This window comes from Mizuhopecten yessoensis, unplaced genomic scaffold (assembly GCF_002113885.1).
Source record: "Mizuhopecten yessoensis strain PY_sf001 unplaced genomic scaffold, ASM211388v2 scaffold2671, whole genome shotgun sequence".
In the NCBI taxonomy this organism is placed as follows: Eukaryota; Metazoa; Mollusca; class Bivalvia; order Pectinida; family Pectinidae; genus Mizuhopecten; species Mizuhopecten yessoensis.
The window spans coordinates 2217052-2240572 of NW_018404662.1; the positions used below are offsets into that span (position 1 = coordinate 2217052).

At 35.4% G+C, this 23521-nt stretch overlaps 1 protein-coding gene across 1 annotated transcript; it reads right to left on the reverse strand.

Annotated features, from left to right (window-relative positions):
• Positions 1-279: 279 nt before the first annotated feature.
• On the reverse strand, positions 280-22704 carry LOC110446258 (galactosylgalactosylxylosylprotein 3-beta-glucuronosyltransferase 1-like). Its single transcript, XM_021491303.1, has 6 exons — positions 22511-22704; positions 13135-13240; positions 10513-10916; positions 4178-4264; positions 1720-1926; positions 280-889 (listed from the first exon to the last, which is right to left on the reverse strand). The coding sequence occupies exons 1-6, from the start codon at positions 22520-22522 to the stop codon at positions 785-787; spliced, it is 921 nt and encodes a 306-aa protein (XP_021346978.1). The 5' UTR covers positions 22523-22704; the 3' UTR covers positions 280-784.
• Between the last annotated feature and the right edge of the window lie 817 nt (positions 22705-23521).

Genomic DNA, 23521 nt, shown 5'->3' on the forward strand with positions numbered 1-23521 from the left:
ACCCACGGTTGATTTCGCTTCGGTACTCACTCATGTGATGAGTGAGTACCGAGTAATTGCATGTAAGAGTTATCTTTCTTGAAAAACTTCACAGTAGTGAAGTATAGAAAAATGAACACATGTGACTCATTGATAAAAAACAACTTAATTTATGCCTGGATTGCTTTGAAATACTTTAATATTGAGAGAACACACTGTTCTGTCAATAATAAACATACAATATTCATCACTTTAATATTAAACATTAGAATATGCTGAAATTGTGATACTGTCTCCCTTCATTGGATTTTCAACTAGGGATGTACTTCCTATTTCCGTTTATCAATACACTCCTATGACCTTAATGCGAATTAGATCTACTGCTGCTTTAAGATGAATGAATTGCTACCACTATGCATATGTAGGTGAAAGATGTTCTCAACTGGACTGTAAGGCTACAGGCGGTTTTATAAGCGACTAACTAAATTCAAAAAAGTTAAATTCATATGTTCATAAGAATATGAGTGTATTCATTACTCTTTTCACGAATCCTCTCTTTGTCAATCTCGTCTTCACAAAACGAAAAATATTTTGAATAAAACTCTCGGACGTTCATAAAGGGAGACTTTCCTTTGCTCGAGACAATTGTCAATGAGGAAATCGAGTAAAGGTGAATGGCTGCATGGCTATACATATAATACAAATTATAAAGTAACACAATCTCCAATCTGAAATGCTGTTCCCACTTCACGTTCATAATCGGATTATATTTAATCACATTGGACATGAGGCCACACAACTTTTTTCAAACTTCTACATCAGCAAATTGTTCTTGTTTATATTGCTTCAGGAATCCGTCTTTGGGTTTTTCTATCTTAGTTTTTTCAGTTCTTGTATGCCATACCAGCACCTGAAGGACAAAACGACGACACACATAGTTACAATACATTTGCAACCGATCCACATCGAATGAGCACCAATGATATCACAATGACAATCTATGTTAAATTTGTTTAACAGGCCAGAAAAAGGAAATTTAACATCTTGTATACTTTATATCAGTATTGTAGTTTTAGTCAATAAAAGCATCACACAATAGTAGTAACTATTGTTAGTTTGTTTACCTTACTGAATCTACAACAAAATTTTCAAATATGTGCTTCATTTCTCTTGATTATTGTACATTCTACCACGTTTGCGATGTAGTAATCTTGATCTGCTTAATCCTGTCAAGCTCATTGTTAAAATGTTCCCCTGAACTAACCGTGAAGGGGACTTGAAAAAGGGTTCGTAAATCGAATGCTGATTTCATATGTTGACGAGCGATGTCGATAGAATGGCGGATTTGATTGATTGAAATAAGACAAAATTGCAAGACTGTATCAACATTAACACTCATTAGATAGCCTTTTATAGTAACCTGTAAAATTAGTTTAACTCGAATACCTACTAGATTTGAGCCCTTTATTGTATTGATATACCCTTTATTATGTCGGAATTGTCATCCCCCTTCAAAAAGCCTTTTTATCAAATACATGATACGTAGGATATGCTTTGTTCGTTCTGTACAATACTCCGTCTTTATCCTTGACCAATAATGTATTGAGGGTTTAGTCTGATACAGGGCAGCTGTGGCAATCATATGGTATTCTTTGTACATCGGCTTGGAGTTACCTTTCCAACGGTCAAAACACAAAGCTTTTTCTAGCGTTAGCCACAAAGGCATATATTCATAGATACCTTGGTACATCCATCCGCTCTTGGTTCTAAATCCTGAATCTTTGTCCCAAGAGCTGTAAGAAATGAGGTCTCCAATGTTCCTGGTAACATGGAGTACGAAAATTTCGTCTTTGTGTGGTTTAAAATAATATTTATATTCACACCAAATCCTGCCATATCAATCGCAAAATTGCGCTCTGGCATATACATTGCATTCCAGCCCTTCACCTACAAATTGAAAAGAGTGAGAAACAATGTACCATTTTTTCATACATATATTATATTCATTGCATATGAGATTGCGAAAACGAGCTTTAAACCATTTAATGTAAGCTGAAGGTGAAATCTGTCAGAGGAATTTGATAAGTGTCATATCAAACATATACAAACTTAGTATACATGTATTTTGTATGATATTCCATTAACAACAGCTTGTGTGAATATTCGTTACAAACATCGTTTCACAACATTTAACATATTTACCTTCTAATTTAAACAGGTAATGGTAACATTTAAGTGTCAATTTTACCAGCTTGCTGACGAGTAAAAACGATTTATTTATTACAAACTTAGTATACATGTATTTTGTATGATATTCCATTACATGTAACAACAGCTTGTGTGAATATTCGTTACAAACATCGTTTCACAACATTTAACATATTTACCTTCTAATTTAAACAGGTAATGGTAACATTTAAGTGTCAATTTTACCAGCTTGCTGACGAGTAAAAACGATTTATTTATTAGCTGTATCGTCATATTTCCTTCAGCGTTAAGCGCGTTTCGGTTTTGCATTCACGTGGCTGTTCAGAATGATATCATCTATATAGTGGCTGTTCAGAATGATATTATCTATATAGTGTCTGTTCAGAATGAAATTATCTATATAGTGGCTGTTCAGAATGATATTATACATTTAGTGGCTGTTCAGAATGATATTATACATATATAGTGGCTGTTCAGAATGATATTATTTATATAGTGGCTGTTCAGAATGATATTATCTATTTAGTGGCTGTTCAGAATGATATTATCTATATAGTGGCTGCTTTGATGCTCTGTGTTTGAACTGGCCGTTCGTCTGAAGAAGTTGACATAGTACACATTGTACCGCAGTAATTTCCTGTGAATGTACAGTAAATTGGACGCTTTTAAAAATCTAAATGTTTAGAGAAGAGAGAAATTCACTGCCAGATCAGGATTCGAACCCGAAACCATTCTAATCCGAGACCATTCTAACCCCGTTCTACCTTGACGATCGACCCGGTCCAGTTCCGATATACAAAGCTCTGCTTTTGGGGGGTATTCTTGTGAAGCATGCTCTTTCACTTACAGGTATAAAAAAGCGTGCTATGTGTTGTTTGTATTTTATTCCTTAATTGCATATGAGTACCATATATATGAAATAGATAACAGTTGGAAAAAAAGTATGCACTTTTATCTCATTACTCGATTAAAAACCAATGCAATATTGAAGTTAGTTTATTGTGTTCCCGTTTCATAGCGTGCCGTCTGCTCAGCGATCAACATATTGTTACAATGTAGGCCTCATCCTTAAATATTTAAGTCGTTTTTATGTATAACTCTCGGGCACTCTGCTGGAACCGGTTCTTTACAAATACTTTTGCAAAATTCCTTATTTAGTTCCCACTGTTTATCCTCCTGGTGAGAATAGAGTAGGAAATAACGGGAGTCATCAAAATGTTACTATTTTTTTTTTTTTAGAAAAATATGATTTAACATGTTGTAAGTATTTATCTATCGCAATTCATCTTCATAGTTTATTTGTCAAACATGTACCTCATGGACGTTAAAAGCCACAAATGAACTTTGTGTTACTCTCAGATTCCCGGATACTGTAGAACAAACAATAAACTCCAATCGTGTGGTACTATTTTGTATTAGACTTGAAGGTAAGCGTAGACGTGTGCCTAGCTCAGAGGCTTACAATGAAACTGCCTTGTTACATACAGGATACTCTCAATATACCTCTACATGACAATTAATTACACTAAACAATAACCAGAAGAAAATAGGCGTGAAATAAAGTTGTGCCTCCCTTTGTCCGTAGAGGTCATCAATTAAGCTTATCTGACATATGTAAACGGCCATCAAGCCAGGTGCCCTGACAGCTGTACAATTTATATCTCCCTGCCCTGGGTAACAAGACAGCCTATAATTGATAATAACTGAAACAGCAATTAATTTACCATTTGACTTTCAGGTCATTATTTCACTCTTAACAAACTTAAATACATTATAGCCTGGTAGCATTTGATTAATTAAGTGTGAGTGTTTTATGGTGAAACAAATATGTATCAACATTATTTGCTTTTTTTTAAAAAGCATTTGCTCGCTATACATGTAATGAAATATTCATCCATAGTTCATTTTAAAACTGAAAGTGACAATAACATCAGTTGATTTCGTTCGGTGGCAGATATAACACCGCACGCAACGAAGTTGTAATACTGACCTTTCCATTTTTGACAATAGGCGATTCATGTTTTAAACCTCCGACTAATCCTACTGGCCAAACTGACACTCGTTGTGTGTACCGCATCTTAAATGAACAAAGATGAAAACAAAATGAAAATACAAAAACAGCCAGGCCTTGGAAAACAAATTCAGTGTGACTTGTAGTATGAATTTCAATCAGTACCACATGTAAACTGGGCAAGTCAATTTGTAGTAATTAACAAACAATATAAACTCAACTAAATATAACTGAACGTAATTTAATACCGATTATTGCTTGACGCAGTCATGACGACTCCAAATATATATTAAAGTAATAACAATTTCACCATGCACACTACTTTATATCTAGTAAGTCAGGTTAGTGTTCCAGACTGGGACGACGGTTACAACTATGGGTATTATGCACAATGGTTACTAAACAGTTTTATTTTCAACATTAATGTTATCGCACGCAATGAAGCTATATTAAGATTATTTCCAAGGTAATTGGAATACAAATGAAATAAAATAATCAAACCAACTAATTCGCTTTCCACATCATAGAACTCAGGAAAACATGACGAAATGAGTGCTTCACTCAGAGACCCTTGGACATGTTTCGGAAGGGTATGCGCCTTTTTGTTTCATCTATGACACGTCATATAAATGTATTTAACTCCAAACAAACCAATATCACCAGCCATATTTAGATTTGAAATCCATTATACGATCAACAATTCAAAGAGAATGGCAACATCAATGGTCTCCTGAGACCGACACCAAAGTTGTATTAAAAGTGCAATCAAATCTTTAACTTTGTCTACTCGGAGAGACTGGAGACAGGCGGTTGTCCCCTCCCACCTACTCGGAGAGACCGGAGACAGGCGGTTGTCCTCTCTCACCTACTCGGAGAGACCGGAGACAGGCGGTTGTCCCCTCCCACCTACTCGGAGAGACTGGAGACAGGCGGTTGTCCCCTCCCACCTACAAGCCACGCATATGACTCTCCATTTACAGCGGAGACATTTTTAATAGAGTTTAGATACATTCGTGAAACGTGCCCAATGTCATGGACATGAAAACCCTTTTCACTTCCGCAGACTTTGAGGCATGCAATTACATAAAAGACATTGGTCTGTTTCACGAACTGTATCTCCATTAACCGTCATAACTCTATTTTCGGCATTAATATATATCACTTTCAATCTCAATCTTTACAAGACATTTTTAACTATTTTTTTTTATATTTTACCCCCTTGTACTTTTTAATCTCTCTAAGCTTTTCCTGCTGCTGATTTTATAAGATATACTACGTTTTATATAAATGGTTGCCCCATAGTAAAATATGTTCCTGACACTAACTGACCATAGCTGTCGATGGGCTGTTAAACTCAAACAAACAAACAAACACACAAACAATAAAATAAAAACATAACATAGTAGTATGACCTGGAATCAAAAGTCTCAGCAACACGTTTTAAGGATCCCTGTCCCTCTGCAGGCAAAATAGTTGAGAAATCCATTGTTATGTTTAGTATATACAGTTACCTCCCTTTAATTCACATGTAATATAACTGTAGCCCACTGTACCACGATACGTCCTTTTACTGGGTAGATCAGTGGTTAGAGTGACAATAAAATGAAATTAAGACCTGGGATGGAGAAACTGCTCTTGCCTGATGAATATCTTTTGTTCATTTCATCTGTATACTATTCTTTTAGAATGATTTTTCAAAGTCGTAGCAATATCGGGAATATAAACGGTGCTAGGTTTAAGTTTTTCTCTTTTGGTACAGTAATCCTTTAAGGATTGTAGCCACGGTTTTTCATTATTTCATATTTTACGACCATTTGATGCAATATTACGTGTAGTGACGAGACCCCGTCTCTCGCGGTACTCTCGCGCTACTCTGATGATACACAGGCAATGGCAGGTGACGCCCCGTCATTGTAAGGCTAGTGAATATGCATATTTTGAACTCAATAATGTTCTTCTCCGATTGAGAAGTTATACATTTAAGCATGCATCACTGAAATCTAATTCCGTGCCTGCATCAACTACATTGAACGTAACTACACGCTGAGAGCTAGTAACACACAGTTTACACACCTAGATATCTTACCTGTGAATAAAAGGTATGTTAATTACCTGTAATTCTCACCAATTAATACTATATCCAATGGGCATTTACGATACCTACATTGTACATGTACCTGTGAATTAACAGGTGAACTAATCACCTTAGAGGTGTTACCTATGGATGTCATGGCCAAAGGGCATTTATTACGACACGCGTTTCTTTTTGTCCCTAGCGTTAGAAAAAAATATTGTTGAAAGGATTCAAGTAAATTTCAACAGCGTTTAGCTGTATTTAACATGCGTTTTTATCTAAGGCTAGTAATCTGGACCGAAAACTGATGATGTCAACAAGGTAAAAATGTATTTGAAGCATATACGATATTAGTTTCTGTGGAGGTTTCTGAATACTTAAGTTTTCCTACTTATTTTTGTAGTAATGGTGGTGCTGCTATGACATTAAGTGAATAGTTTAAATTCCAAAATGAACGTTTGTTTATCAGCTTTTTTAACAAAAATATATCTTCAGGGACGTAGCCAAGATCTATTTTCAGACTTGCACGTTACTGACTTAAGTGAAATGGACAAAATATCATGAAGTTTGGAAGGGCCATTTTCGATTTCATATCCCGATTTCAGCCGACATCTAAAGCAATATTTCAACTAAACAAATATTTTAAGCTATCATAATATTCACACTTGTTCGTGACAGTGACAGTTTGATTGACACTAGACATAAACTGGTTGTTAACGTATATACGTGCATATACAATTAAACTATACTGCCCGGTGCTTTTACTTTTCAAGTGATCTACTTTTGCGATTATGACAAAACCAAATCGAAAAATAGTATATGCGTTCCATGTCTACGTGCTCTAATACTATATCAAACTCGGATGCAAAACTTGTGTGGTTAAGTGGACATGTAACGTCGCATGGGGTATCAAGTAGACATGTATACATATAGAAGGAATACATGCGATTTATCAGCAGATTTCAGAACATTAAAATAGATTTCATTTGCATATATATGACTTTAAAAAGTCACTTCATTAAACTGGTACTGACGTCATATAATTTTGTTTTAAATCAAGTAATATAGGGAGTTTTCATTCTGTGTAGCCACTGTGCTATACAGACGAATTTCACATAGGTCTTACGTCCTCCAATGCAAATTTTTACGTAATTAGTGATTTGTCTCCGTCCTGTCTTTAACCTCAATTGATAGAGAATTCTATTAAGTATGTAGTTCATACCAATAATCACACTGTCAGACGTGTCCATTGAAACAAATCCGTATATAGTGACCTAAACGTGCCACTCTGACGTCACAATTACCACGTGACCCGTTATCTCATTACAATTCTCACAAGAAAGGAGCTGTCACCTTTGATTGCCCATATCGGTGTCGTCTAACGTAGCATACATTTGGTATTTCCTATATACAGGTAAGGTGTTGGGTGTATGCTAGGTGATATTTGGTGTCAGTTAGAGAACAATAGGATTTAATTACATGTAAACTATAGTCTGTACTATAAAGTGTCTTACCAAATGAATATGAACGTAGACATAAAATTGATTTCTGGTGTTAAATTTTAGTTATTTATTATCTTGATTCCACTTCATCTATTATAGTCTCCATCATAATAATAGTGAATTTCAAATTAAATCCTAACTTTACATATTATTTCTCTGGTCAAGGTTGTTTCATCATTAAACCCTTTTTAAATAAATTGGTCATGTAAGCTAGTTTTCAAAAAATATAAGTTCAGCGCGAGTTACTAGCTTTATTAATAATAATAATAATAATATGCAACATTTATATAGCGCCCTATATCATTTATAAAATTACTCTAAAGCGCTTTACAACATATGGATAATAGTTATGGTTATACTTGTGAAAACAAACAACAAAGGCTTCCAATCACTTTTATACATTTCAGCAAGCAATGTGCACATAATTGAACAAATATAAGGGTGGTATTTACATGACGTCTTTGCAAAGATTCTAAAATGCAGACGTGAAGAGGTAAGTTTTGATGTTCCTCTTGAACTTGTCCACGGTATTTGACTTTCTAATAGCAGATGGTAAGCTATTCCACAGCGTAGCCGAAACCCTCCCAAAGCATCTGTTTCCGTAGGTCACAGTACGAGAATTTGGGACACACAACAAAGATTCTGACTCCGACCGCAGTGATCGTGACGGCTGATACAGGGTAACAATCTCCTGTAGGTATTGAGGAGCTGTTCCATTCAGTGCCTTGTATGTGTACACCAGAATTTTGTACTGCAACCTGTATCGTACAGGTAACCAGTGCAACGAATAAAGCACAGGTGTGATGGGCTCTCTCTTTCGAGTACGATTAACTAGCCGTGCTGCAGTGTCCTGGACCCTCTGCAGACGACTAGTTACTTTGTCAGATATACCACAGAGCAGGGCGTTACCATAATCCAACCGAGAGGTAACAAGTGAATGCACCAAAATCTTGCATGCATCTGAAGTTAAAAACTGCCGAATACAGCCAATGTTCCTGATCTGGTAGTAACAGGATTTGTCAATAGCGTTCACTTGTTTCTCCATGTTCAGTGAATTATTATTGATATAATGTGATCATTTAAAATGACAACAACGGGTCATTGTTAAGTTAACTGTATATCATATTGTACACATTACTCCATTATTGATGCAATATAATGGTAAACACATATTCAAAGTAGTTTTCATTAAAATTTTACTATACCTACGGTGCTATTAACCAAAACTTAATTACGGTATATCTTACGAAGTATATTCCTATAAAGTTTAGAATACATGTATGTCTCAGTAGATTAAATACTTCTTCGCATTCATTGAGACTGGAAGATGAAAAAATATTCCTTCAGAACAAAGACATTGTAATGAATATAACTCCACAGACATGAAAGATGAATTTCGCTTTCTGTTAATTTGTAGTAAATTTCAAAATCTTAGAGTGCGGTTTTCCTTAAGACTATTAAATTCAGTGATGAAGTGTCAAAAATAGTAAACAGCTATGTGATGCAAGGGAAGTTTATCTTTGGAATAATCAGAAACATTTACTTAATCATATTGTGTATAATGTAAATAATCTATATATACATTCTCTATCCATCGATTTTTGTACATCATGTACCTCATATAATGGGCCAATAGCCCAATCATTGAATCAATGTTGACAATATTGACATTTGTAATTCTATGAAAAGTGAAAAGTATAATTATTTTTCCTATCTACATTTTATGTCCAAACAAAATCAGGAAAAGTAAAACAACATTCAGTCAACTGTTATTGTATCGTTTAAAATTTATAGATAATGCATTACAGAATTTTAAACAATCTTTGATGTTAACATAAGTTGATGAGGCTTTACTTGATCAACAATAGTTAAAGATTTTAATTACATGCAGGCGGCTAGTACTGAACTTTTTATGATAACTGTAAAATCGTTATTATTTTCATGTAAAATAAACGTATCCTTATATATATATTTATATTTCATCTACTATTGTACCACGTGCCATTATAATTCTTTACAAAAAAAATGGAATATTTCTCAGATTAAAGAAGACATAAGTTCTTAAAAATAATTTGTATTACACTACCATCTACATCATTTTGAAACAGACTATAACCAAATTGTCACCAAAGTGTGAAAATTGAAATGTATGCTAGGTGAGACTAGGTATTTTAGAGATGTATGCTAGGTGAGACTAAACCCCTATATCTATTCCGTCTTTGCGTATTGCAGAGTTATCTTCTCTTAGGAGCAGGTATTCATTGTTACGTCACTTGTTTGTGAGAGTAACGTCATCAATTTTTGAGAAAACGACGTAATTTTCTCACACAAACCAATGACGTAACAATCAATATCTGCTCCCAAGAGAAGATAACTCTGCAATATGCAAAGACGGAATAGGTAACGGGTCACTTCCGAACTCGCGTTGATAGATAATTGGGTATTCATTTAAGTATATTACAGGTGTTGCTTATTTTTTACAAAATGAAAAAAGTCTTCAAGATCTCCATTTCCGTTTTAAATAAATATTTTTTTCTATGGAATTTTGTTTCCAGATTTTTTCTAGTTATCTGATTTCAGAGCAATTCGATATTAATTTATCCAAAAAGTGCGGGCACTTGATTATCAAGAAACTGGTAGAGTTTTGAAGCATAGTTCAAGTTTCAGGAAACCTAAAAGTTCATATTTTCAGAATTGCTCACTAAACTGAATTCAAACAGATTCCTATTTTATCTTACCTCCTCGAACAGCTTCCGATTGTAAGTATTGTCGTCATCAGCGAAGTACACAACACCTTCATCGACTTCAGGATCCAGGTTTGTCCTAATCCAATCAAGACCGGCATTTCTCTGCAGCACACCTCGAGGTAGTTCGGTGCCTCTCAACCGCTTTTCTCTGGGCGTTGATATGTTTAAATGTGTGTTAATCACTCCACATGTCTCTAGAAAATATGTTACCAGTTTGGTTTTCTCAACTGAGTCTTCCACAACGATCCAGTGAAGGTGGTGCACGTGAAGTAAAGTGTTTGACATTCGAGTAAGGTCTGCTTTTTGTTCTAGACGATAATATGTCGGTGTTATCACGTAAATAGTTGGAATAACAGGGCTGACATACTGAACCTGGTGTACCCATACTCTTGTTACTGGCAAGTAGAAAATAGAAATCATAAACATAAATAATGGTTTTGTCTTTTACTTACGCTACTTCAATATTTATCTGTGGTAACGATCTAATATATGACGTTATTGTTCTTGAACAATGGAAATAACAATAAGTAGTATGTTTATTTTCCCTATTCTATTGCACATGTGTATGTACATTGTAGAACACACATGTCATTTTAAAATCTTATTCACCAATCAGATTTTTAGAAAAATATGATTTTAAGTATTTATCTATCGCAATTTAACTTCATATCTTTGTGCAGTCGTATGTGAAAGACGATGCATTCTTACATATTGTTGCTGTGGAATGAATTTGTTTTATTTAAATGCATGTTGAAGCCATTTTGTAAACGTAGTATTACCTGTCTCGTGCTTAATGCTTTGACTATCAATACACTCTGTATAAACTGGGTGAGGATCCTTTGGATCGGTATCTGTTTATGGGCTGCTTATAACTATTTGGGTTGTTGGAGTATGAAAAAGTTGATATGTCACCACCGTAGGCATTGTACAAAAGAGAGACATCAGAAATGTATTTACTTTAGTACAACAAGTGTCAAAGTAAACCGATGTGCCGGGGAACGATTGTGGCCCTGTTTCCCTCGGGGAGAAGGTCTTGCCTTGATGAACTAAGGGTTCATCATGGAAATCAGCCTCCAGCCATTTAGCGTACGAACAATAATAGACATAAGACGTGTTAGTGGGATTTCATATGACTTTCTTATTTTTAGTATTTCTGTTATTTACCTTTTATCCACTGGTGTCTTATGCTATCTAAGCTTTTGTAAGTAGCTGTATTTGTAACTAGTAATGTTATTAATATTTGTAAGATAATGGGATATTCAAGAAAAAATCATCAATCCTTAACATTAGGAGCCGCATAATTTTCCGGCCAAGTTAGAAAAACCCGAGGGTGGAACTTCCCCAGCCTATGCCCTAGGGTATAAAAGAGTATTTTACTCTCATTCCAACCACCAGAATCAGCTCAGGAACTCAATTGGACTGGCTACTATTTTGAATTTTTCCCCGAGAGCTTTATTGACGATAATGATTCATCCCATCTTTCTTACTTGTACGGTCAGTTAATTGTAAAAGGTTTCGTTTTCATCATGTCGTCTTTTCGGGGATGGGGGTGGGGGCTTATCATGTTATGTACTAGTATTTATCGAAGGAACGGGATAGGTGCGCACTTTCCATTCCCTTTTTCAACACCGTAACTCTTCATGTAAAGTTTCTAGTAGAATATTTTAGTGAGAACGTTTANTATATATATATATATATATATATATATATATATATATATATGCAAATGTGATTACACTAAGAAGTATTTCGACCAGTGGGGGTAGGCATTAGTGGTTGGTTAGTTGGTTGTGGTATGTAATATAGCAATGAGAAACGAGCTAATATCCCGCTTATCTGGTATGATATCATTTAAATTTAATTGTTTTATATTCGGACGAATAAAATGAGGGAGAATATGATAAAAAATTTTTTTTTGCGTTTCATCGAATAGCAGGAACAAAATTGTCTGTGCGTTTCTTTTACTCATACGTTATGAGTTGGCAGTATGCAAATGGATATTCAGGAGTATAGAGGGCGCTCTTCAGGTAGGGCGAGTAAAACAAGTACATGTAGGACGTGATTTGTCATATGGGTTTCGAACATGTGTATGTGGTTCTAGTCATTCTAGCTTTGAACCGCTAGCCGGCTACACGGTTTTCAAGCGAAATTAAATATGTTAAAAGCTAACTTGTTCCCAAGGACCCGATGGGCCAAATGAGCGGCGTCAGTCGTCTTCCGCCGCTAACTGTTTTAATTAAAACAACTCCTTTTGAATAGGGCTACGATGTATGTGGTTAGTAACTGCTCAGACGGAAAGCTACGAAGTTTTGTCCTGATGAATGACCTTCACCCACATTCAAGGTTACAGGAGTCAAATGTGTTGAACAAAATTAAATATCATCTTCTGAATAACCAAAACGCACAAGTCGGTGATATTTTGCATATTAGTAGCATTCTCAGATGACGATCTATCACTTTTGTTCCTGTAAATGATGACCTTGTCCGACTTTCAAGGTTACATGTGGTCAAATATGTATAAACCTCATCTCAGTAAACAAAAGGGCTTGGGTGGTATTATTTGGCTCAAGGTTCGTACATTCATCACGTACGGCATTTATATTTTTATTTTACCTTTTATCATAAAAATGATTGTTAATCCCATCATCGCGATGACACAGCATATAAACAGCTTCTTCAAACGAACCAATTTCATCGAAACTTGGTATTTGCTAATGACCTACAAAAAGGAAAATAACACAATTAGGTCTTTATCATCACTGTTTGAAATTACTTTGTACATGTTGCTGATCTATTCTTAAACCATAGATTGATATGCATTACAATTTAATATGATTAACATAACACGCATCCATTTCGAAGTGTATTTTGACATGTTTTTTAATAAGACGGTAAGTATAGGCTGATTCACTTTATAACAAAACTTTGATTAAAGTTACGAATTTATTGGACTATCATGCTATTCGAAAACTGGTCGAAGTGGTCGGAGATGTATTGCACAAGTGATAGTACACAAACCCATCAATTGTGTGAGCTGGAGTGAAACCGTGAGGGGAGTAAGACCACGGCGAGGCAATGATGACGGACTTGCCTTCGTTTGTTTGTATTCTATTCGCGTTTTCCTTTTCTACGTCGTTTATATCGGTTAAGGTGTTTTTTGCATAGGTACAAGACGTTTTATGTTGCCCTAACTGAACTCCTCATTAAACAAATGCCTGGGCGGGGTGTCACCATATCAGGTAGTTTGATAGAGGAAATATTTATGGTCGGTTTCATTTAATTTGTTCAAAATGCTGCAAAATGTTCAAATACCATTGTTAAGATTTGAACTTTAACTTACATACATTTTGATTAAATAGATAAAACAACAGAATACCGAGGTCTGAATAAAACCTTAGAATTAAAAATCAGTGATCCTATGGTATGATATGAACAAAGGAGAGATTTATATATATAGTTTAAGAATAAGAGATGGTATTCTGAATGGGTCAGCATATACTTATATAAACAATTTTATAGTATCATTTTTTTTTGTATCCGGATAGCATGTGCATAATATAAGTAGACATATATCAATTTGCAAACTTTGAAATACAATAATTAAACTCGTCTTGTTAGTTTTATTTGCAATGAGTTGCTTGACTCAATATCCATCTCACCTGATCAATTTTCCAACTTAATCATTTCTACGGGAACAAAACAGTTCATCTTTTTCAATGTTTCGATTACGAGTTTATTAATCTCAAAGTGAGTTTTACTTGTTTATCCACTGTATTCAGTCCCGGATAAATCCTAATTTTGTTGACTGTCAAATAAACACAGATGTCAGATGTAATATGTGAAGTAACACGATAGGATTATCTATAGATATAGTTGTCGATGAAGGCGGAGATAGAGTAACACAGCTTATCAATCGTGTATTAATACAGTTGGCAGGCAGTCTTTCACCACCAATCAAAGGTAAGGATTAGCCTACATGTATGTGAAAAAACCCAACATCTTCCATAGTTTGCAGATTAAAAAACTCAAGCATGCAGGCATGCACGCAAGCACACATACCCGCACATCCCTATTCCAACACACACCATGTTCCCAACATACAGAAAGAAATAGGTACCTTTGCCTAAACTACCCCACAATCCTTTGCCCTGTAAGATATCTAGTTTTTGTTCATGGAAAGGACGTCATTGCTGTTATGTTATGAGGAGTGTTATCAAATCAATTTGCCTTTGTTAAAGGCAGTATCTTAGTACTAATAAAAGGTCCCAACTCTATGCATGATCGGCCGAATACACAATCATTTGTAACCGTTAATAAAACAGTTGAGGTATTGCCATCATGTGGCATTATATGTAGCAAACAACCTTTAGTTGTGCTGAGGCAACATGATCTACCCATTGTAATTTAGAGTATGTATTAGTGATAATATAAAATCAATTTACTTACAATCAGTGGTTAATTATGGTTTTTCAAAAGATCGATCATCAGCTTGGATTTTATAAAGTCGTTCATGTTAATATATATATATATATAAAGGACAAACATGGGGTTAGAATGGCGACTGCTCGATGTACTTCAATAGTAATCTTCTTTCGAAAAGTCGAAAAGTAATATGTATGCCGATTTGATCAGGAACGCCCTTGACATGTTTATTAACACAATTGACTTGTTTCGTTATGCAACTTATACTGGTCATTTCATTAGCTACATTTATAATATGATTATTTTCAATATAGTGTCATGCTTCAATAGTGTCTTCAATTAAACTGCTGTTATTAAAATTAAACTTTTTTTTTTATATCAGTAAAGAGCGTTATCACATGTATCATATTGAATAGTTATAAATGGAACAAAATGGAATTTTGATAATAGAAAAAAACAACTTTAGATTTATATCCTTTATATGAGCCCATTTCTGTTAAATCAGTTACATGTAAGCAGATGTAAAAGGCTTATGTTAAGTTATTCACGCTAGATATTTCCCACCTTTAAAAAAGAGAATTGAAATTGGGAAATAAATGGATAAGCTATAAGCTACATTTGTACTAAGTCTGTAAAAGATCAAATTATCAATTTGTCAAATGTTTTATGACTACCATTTATATCATTTAAAAACCTTTTTCTATATTACAAAGTTATTTCCTAAGCTGAATTGGACATTGGTTGTTTATTTCATATACCTTGATGATACATAAACGGTCGCCTGTGTTGGCCATGGCTGATTACCTGATGTAGTTATATCATACAGGTATCCACGACCAAAGAGCCAAACGTTACGCTTGAACGTATGCTGCACTGGCCTTTTAATATTAAACGAGTAGTAGGTAGGTCAGTAATATATAATTGTACTGTCATGAAATCATTCTCCAACAACACCTTTCCCGATAATATTGATGGCGAAGGTCTTGATTCTCATCTATAAGCTCTATTCTCTCAGAAAGTGTAGTACATTTGATCTCCAAACTATCTCTATCTGAGCTTTCGATGGTGCCACTTCTTTGGCTTCCTGGTCATTTCAGAGTTCTTGACCGCGTTGCTAGTACGAATAAAATCCTGCTCGGAGATGCTAAAGTTACTTTGGGGTTTGAGTCGAGGGAAACTATGGGATGGTGGTATATAAGGTAGTTGCTGATAGGGTATGCTTCCAATATATTGCGTCATGGGAGTTGGCGGCAACTGAGGGTCATAAATGATGCCAATGGAGTCATTAATGTTAGGAGATGTCGGGTACCAGAATAAAAGATTGACAAATCGTGGACAAATTATTGTTTTTTCATTCATTTTCGTGCAGCGTACCTAAAGGAGGAGCTGTGCTGGACAGCATACACCGTGGCCTCTTGGAATCATTGACTTTCGCGCTGGTAGTGTTATCTGGCGTATCGCACGTAACTTAACACACAGTGTTTACGTTCCAGTAACTACCAGGTTGCATACATGTAATGTAAATCACAATTTGCGCACAGAATAATAGGAATACCTAGTTACGTGTGGTTTTGTGCACTCAGGCGATATGCATATATGGCAGTGTTTACAGTTTACACAGGCAAATAACTACTTAAATAGTAGAGGAAAAAAGGAACATTGAGATGTGTTTGCGATAAACGGGGTTGTAAATGAAAGGATGGGCATCATATTGTGATTTATCTGTAAATTAGCCTGTATTTGTTGATTGATAGTATCATACTCTCCAACATTCTAAGCAAAGTCTACCACGAACGATGATTTTATCTTAATATATTGTACCTAAAATATATATTTAACATTATTAAGACAAGTAAACTTTTGTTTTTAATTTATATCAACAAAAATTATTTTGCGAGAAAATAACGTGTATCATTTTATGCCTGTTGTCTTCGGTTATCGTAAACAGATTAAATACCAAATATACGTGATCAAAATATCTCGGACAAAGGTTTGTGATAAAACTTGGACTGTAAGGAAAGTGTCAGTTGTCAACATGTCTTTTTGACTTCAACAAGAAGGCCAAAATGGGTTAAATTTTATGTCATCTAGAGTGTAAATTAAGAAGAAAACCAGCGTTATCACTCACAAAGATGTCTTTCAGTATAAACGTCGAAGTAACCTGCGCATCCGAAATGTAGAACCGTATTATGACACAGATATTTCATATGTGTGATGGTGTGAACAGTATTTTCGACGACATATTGGTGCATGGTTCATCAAGGAAGGAAAACGATGATAGATTAGACAATGCATTACTTTACTCCAAGAACGAGGCTTGAACTAACTATGATAAGTGCCAGTTCCGTCATCCTTAAATTGAATCTATGGGACACATATTGTCAGAAAAAGAAATTTCGTTATCGGACAACAAAGTTAAGCCAATATTAAATGTACGACGACCGGGAACTGCGACAGAAATGATGACTTTTCTTGGCCTGGTAAATATTGCATGAGGGGGTCCCATTAAGGAAACTAGCTCGAAAGGAGGAATCTTTTGTTTGGAACACAGAACAAGAATCGGTTTGTTACAAGAACACGATGGTCAGCAACATGTGATATGGTTTGCGATTCGAAGCTATTTGCAAACCGTAAAGGCGGCTCTCGCATTAGGTGATCATCGACCACGAAAATGTGGAGTAAATACTATCCATAATGGACTGGTTGATGTCAGGTTTACCGTGAAGACCTGTTCCTATGGAACATAGATTGTGCGGCGGCCAATTTTTATGCGATCAGATATCGGATGTTATTAATCACAATGTCACTCTTTTTGGTGTTGAATGAAGATCGGTTATTGCAGGAGTGTATATACTGCATGCAGAGCACAATTTAGGTCCATGCGATAACTGGTCATAAAAGATACAATGTATATTATCAGATTCATATGTAAATCCTGCGTATATGGAAACACACCTTGTTGTTTTTGGGGGCATTTAGAATGTTATTGACAAAATATTTACATTATGTTAGTGAAAATGTGGTACCGTGACTAATGCCTTTGTTAATCTAAAAGGAGTTGCTCGGGCAAACCTCCAACATAGGCCGGGGGCGTTAGTTTGTAACTCTGCAATTAGCTCTTAGGCACTAGGATTTATGTCAACAAACAGACCGGTTGTTGAGCGGGGATCTACTGCTTGATTGATGCATTTCTCTACTATTTGGCGATGTGTGTTTTGGAAACTTATCATTGAGCGGATATCTACTGCTTGATTAATGCATTTCTCTACTATTTGGCGAGGAAACCTAATACATATAACGTATTATGCAGAATGAGAATGACCAAATATTGTAGATCTGTGTTATACCTTGGAAGAAAATTAGTCCCTCTGCTGTATTATTTTGTTGTTGACATGGACTGATTTACTACATGGAACGCTTTTCTCCTCTACGATATCACATTATCTTGGGAGTTTTCCCTGAGTTGGTCAGTGCGAGAGATTCCCACACTAGACTGTGGTTCCAATTTAGTTTCTGATGTAAAAATGGGTGTAGGGGCAGTTGTTAATTGGCCACTTACACGAATCGGGGTCCATAGCAAGAGGGAGCGAGAATGTTCACGTGCAGGTTAAACGGTGTTTTATAGGGCGTTAAACCTCTGTCAATGGCAGCACCTAAACTATTCATTTTTTCTTTCAGTCCCGATCGAGGAATTTCTGCTTCCAACAAATTAAATAACACCATATGGTCATATGACGACAGATGCATGCGATATTTCGTTGTCAAACCGGCCGTAAGCCTGTTTTGATATATGGCTGTACTGTTTGTTCTTCGTCAGACAAAGCGTTTGAAGCAGACGAATAAAGTGATGAGATTTGAAAGGGTGTAAGCCAACGGTAAAACCGATTTTTTTTAAATTTAAAACAAAACCACTGGTTTGTCATATAAACCTTTATCATAGCATTCTCAAACAAGGCCAGATTGTTACGTGGATGTTAGCTTTCATGGTCAAATGAAATACACCTTATCTGGTTATGTTTATATAATAGTAATGCAAAGCAAATGGAAAGGCATAAAAGTGTCAAGAGTTACTTATAAATGAATACTTATAAGTCAGTAGTGTAGAGGTCAAGAGGAAACGCCAGTAGATAGATCAGATAAATATTTCTGTGTTGAATCTCAATAACGAAGGCAACAGACCAAACATTGTCAAACTATTAAATCCTGCATTACATTAACAAGAGCAGCTTGAGGCAATTGGGGTAAGATTGGTAGGTATTGTATAGTTATTATAGCTTGTGATAGATCTTATATACAAACTCCATTCACTTGTACTAATAACTGTATATGGATGTAGGCAAATATGTACATACATGTTAGCTATATTTACATAATAGCCACAGGTGCCTTCCTGTTCATATTTGTAAATATATTTAGATGTAAAGGAGAAATGCATTTGTATTCTGCGGGGAAATTGACCAATCATGGTCGTGGAAATTGATAAATAAATTTCGAAGTACAGTGGCGATCAACCTCTAAATTTTTATGAATATTTTTCCAACTGAACTTAAGCTTACTCTCCCTAGTTTGAAACATAGGGGCTCAGAAATCCAAGTTATCAAAATTATTAGGGTCTATTTTTTCTGACTGATTTAATAATCGGAGACGAAAGCAAATCTAGGGGACGAGAGCTACATTGTATTCATTATTTTACAGGTTATTCCACGAATTCACACACAGTTCCATTTTCGTATGATTAATATACATCGTTTAGTGTTAAAAATGGATAGCAATTGAAACATGTACCGATAATGAAGTCAAGAATTATCTTCATAACCAAAGACTAATAGAGTGAATGCTAGGTACTTATCACTTAGTCCAGCTTGATCCTTTCAAGCGGGATCATGCAATTCCCGGGATATTGCTTCCAACATGAATTTGAAAGATTTTTTAAGTAAGGATATGCTGATTAATGCAACATATCAGGCCATGAACACACTTGAAAGTGTACTTATAAAAAGGACTCCTTATTGTGCATTGCATGTATCATGGTAAATATAGACAAATTACAGAAACAAAGGGTAGACAACCAAACCTTCAATCACCATCTAAACCCGCACTTGTTGCAGCTTAAATATCTTGGCTGCAAGAAAGAAACCCGATACATTTTCAACGGTTTGACATTTATAAGGTAATTAATTTTACCTCCAACAAAGAATCATTGTTTTGGTAACTGTGTTGGATTGTTCCTGATACGGCTACAGATTTTTCCATTCCATCAGTATTTTGAAGGATTCATTGGATTACTCCTGAATCAAATGTGTTTTACATTTGTTTGTTGGATTCTGGTTTTCAGATACTTTTCCCCAATCAAATTCAACAGAGACAACTACAATTGGATAAGTGGCGTTTAAATCGGTTATATTTACTGGATTACAATATAGAGGTTAATTGTGAAATTCCTTTTAAAATTTGATGATGCCTATCTATGACTATCCTTTATTAGGAAAGTAGCTGTCCATTATTGAGATCAATAATGAAATGCCAATTGTGAAAAGCGACCGTTTATTAATGAATAACCACAGGCAATATCAGTATATTTCTTCATTGCACTAACGTACGATAGGAACAAAGAGTGACGTATAAAACTAGTGATGACCCTGACCACATTCTCCCGCAGCAGACGATAACCATCATTGAAGTTCAAAAATGAGGATGGGGTTTTCAAAGCGATATTTATTTGCTCAATTACAGCGACTTAATGAAATAATGAAGTTACTTCACGTCAGGTTTTCCACTGAAAACTGTTGTTCAATTTACCTTCTGTGATTGTGAGAGAGTATTATGAAACACACTGGGTGCGATGCGAATAATATATACCATTATCGATTTCCACAAATCAAGTGTCGAATGTCGAACTCGGCAATTCAGATTAAGTGTCGGGGGAAATAAATGCAAAATGAAAATTCTTTTTAGATCTATCATTTGTACATGTAACCGTATTTTGTCATGTCCGGTCTACATTTTCTTACCTCTGTTTGACATTAACACGTCTTAGTTTTAAAATGTATCAATGCGAATATAGGCAAGACCAGGAATCTGGTGCGAGACACTGAGCATTTATATTTACATTTGCATGGCATCGTCACTATATAGGCTATTTGATAGCTGTGTCGTTGATGGGACTTTAAAAACTAAGCACCACGAGACATAATTCTTAGCGTATCAATACAACACCGGCCGGAACTACAATATCCAATGTAAATAAACATGACGGCTACTGAAATATCGCTGGGCAATGTGGGGGCTGACAATGTAATTTTAAATGTGCAAAAAAAAAACAATATTAAAAAAACCCTTACATTACAAAAAAACAAGACTAAGGTTTGCGATATCGTACAAAATCCACATAGGTTTAAAAAAAAATGCAGGTAATGGAAACAACTTTAAAATTTATCAGAAATATCGTCTGTTACATTTGTGGGCTGTTAATCTATATCCAGTTGCTGGAAAGACAAGCATATATCAACAATACTGGACCTCTTTTTCGTCATGGAAATAGTACAACGAACGACAGGTTTAATATTTTTGGAAATGTTGTTCATAGGTAAAGTATTTTGACACAAAGGTTGCCGAGGGCTTGTTGAATAGCAGTATACACTTTGAAATCATACTAGATCAATGTTTAACAACGGACAATAGGGGAGATCGAAAAATTATTTTTTTNCCCCCCCCCCAATACCTGGTCAGCAGATAAATGTTAAACATAGAAACATTGCATAAGGGTGAGCGCTTCCAACGTCTTCAAAGACACTCACCAATGAAATAAAGGTCAAAACCGAGCAAAACAGAGTAATATCAGGTCAGCAAAGTGAAAGGCGAGAAAGTGAAAACAAAATAACATAGCCCACTAATAAGCATTAGAGCAGTTTCCAATGAGATCATTAAACCTGCATGTTGTTTTTATTTGTCATTGTCAATGAAAAAGAAGAAAAAACAAAAACAAGCATCATAGAAACTTTTCAATCTTCAAAAGAAGTTTGGCTTTCATATTTTTTTTTATTATGAGGTACTTCATATTTTCCTTTAAAGTATGTAGCGATCATAACTTTATAGTTAGCTGCGTGATCGCACACCGATACACGTTACACAATAAAAATCTGGAATAATAGCGTAGTTGAGGTATAATAAGGGCAAGCATGTGAACGAATATTTCTTAGTTAAACTAATATCTTTCATGATTTAACTTTTTTGTCATAGTTCCACCAGATTTAAACGGTGATCTTTTTATAAAACAGAAATGGACACATCACGTACCAAAATTGTTATTAAACGACCTAATTGACAAGTGTGTATACATATGGTCTTATAAATACACGAACAGTACATTCAAATGTAAAATAAATAGCTTTTCCTGTTACAGGTTATCAGTAAATTACCAGGTAACGGGTACATTTTTGTATGACTAGTCCACCGTGAAGGAGGTATTGAAGTTCCACACAAAGCTTAACAGAAGCAATCTCTATAGTTAAGGTCCAGTTATGTTTGATAACTGGTCCCAATCAACTCCATGCAATTGATAACGTACCTGTTTCATCATTTCTTGTTTGTTTTCCGCTCCGTTACAAAGCAAGTAAAGCACAAAATGTTGTTCACGAGAAACAAGTTCTGCAGACTGCTCGCTCCGTTAGGTTACGGGCTATATCTTACATACAATGTAATGGCTACTAAAACGCAATTTGTAACAAATACATGTACACCGATCACAAGTATTCCCCTCGTTGTCATTGCCTTACGTGTACGTAGGTCGCTACGTTTAGACATGTTAGCTATGTCGGTAAGCACTCACTCGTACTTACGTGGCATGTGAACATTGGTAATTAACAATTAGGTTGATATCATTGTGAGTTATTTTCACTTAATATTTTCATGGTATACCGAAAGTTACGTTCATCATACTAATGTCGTCTATCATGGTTTGTCCTCAGGACGTACAATTACTTTGAGTAGCGGTAGCCCTTGAGGTCCCCTACGACGAATTAGGCACGAGAACGGTGAAAAACAAAAACGGCAGAGCTATAATGCCGAAATTAGGTTGGATGTTGTTAGGTATACCGCAGAAACTTGAAATCGGGAGGCTTGTCGACAAAATAGTATGTCATGTTGTTTGTAATAATTGTGATGTATTTGATTTGATAAACATCAGTTAGCCCGAAGAGGACATTTCTAAATGTCTATACATGTATAGCCCGCGGGCAATATACCCGAAATTACTGTACGAGTCCTGTACCTGGCGGTACAACCCGATTATTTACAGTTTTAGAGGCATTGTGATAATATTTAACCGGCATCGAAGACTAGAAACTTGTAAAATATAACAATCGAATATTAAATACTAATACGATGTATCTCACTCGAGCTTTCCGGATTTCTTTATTTTCATTGCGTAACATGGACCAACGGATCTTACTATGTCACATTTATGTGCGCGTTTTATCGCAAAACGGGGCGATCCATTGTTAAATCGCCAAGTTATGCGGACTATGTGCGGACTATGTGCGGACGAAGTACGAACGATGTACGCACGATGTTTGCATTA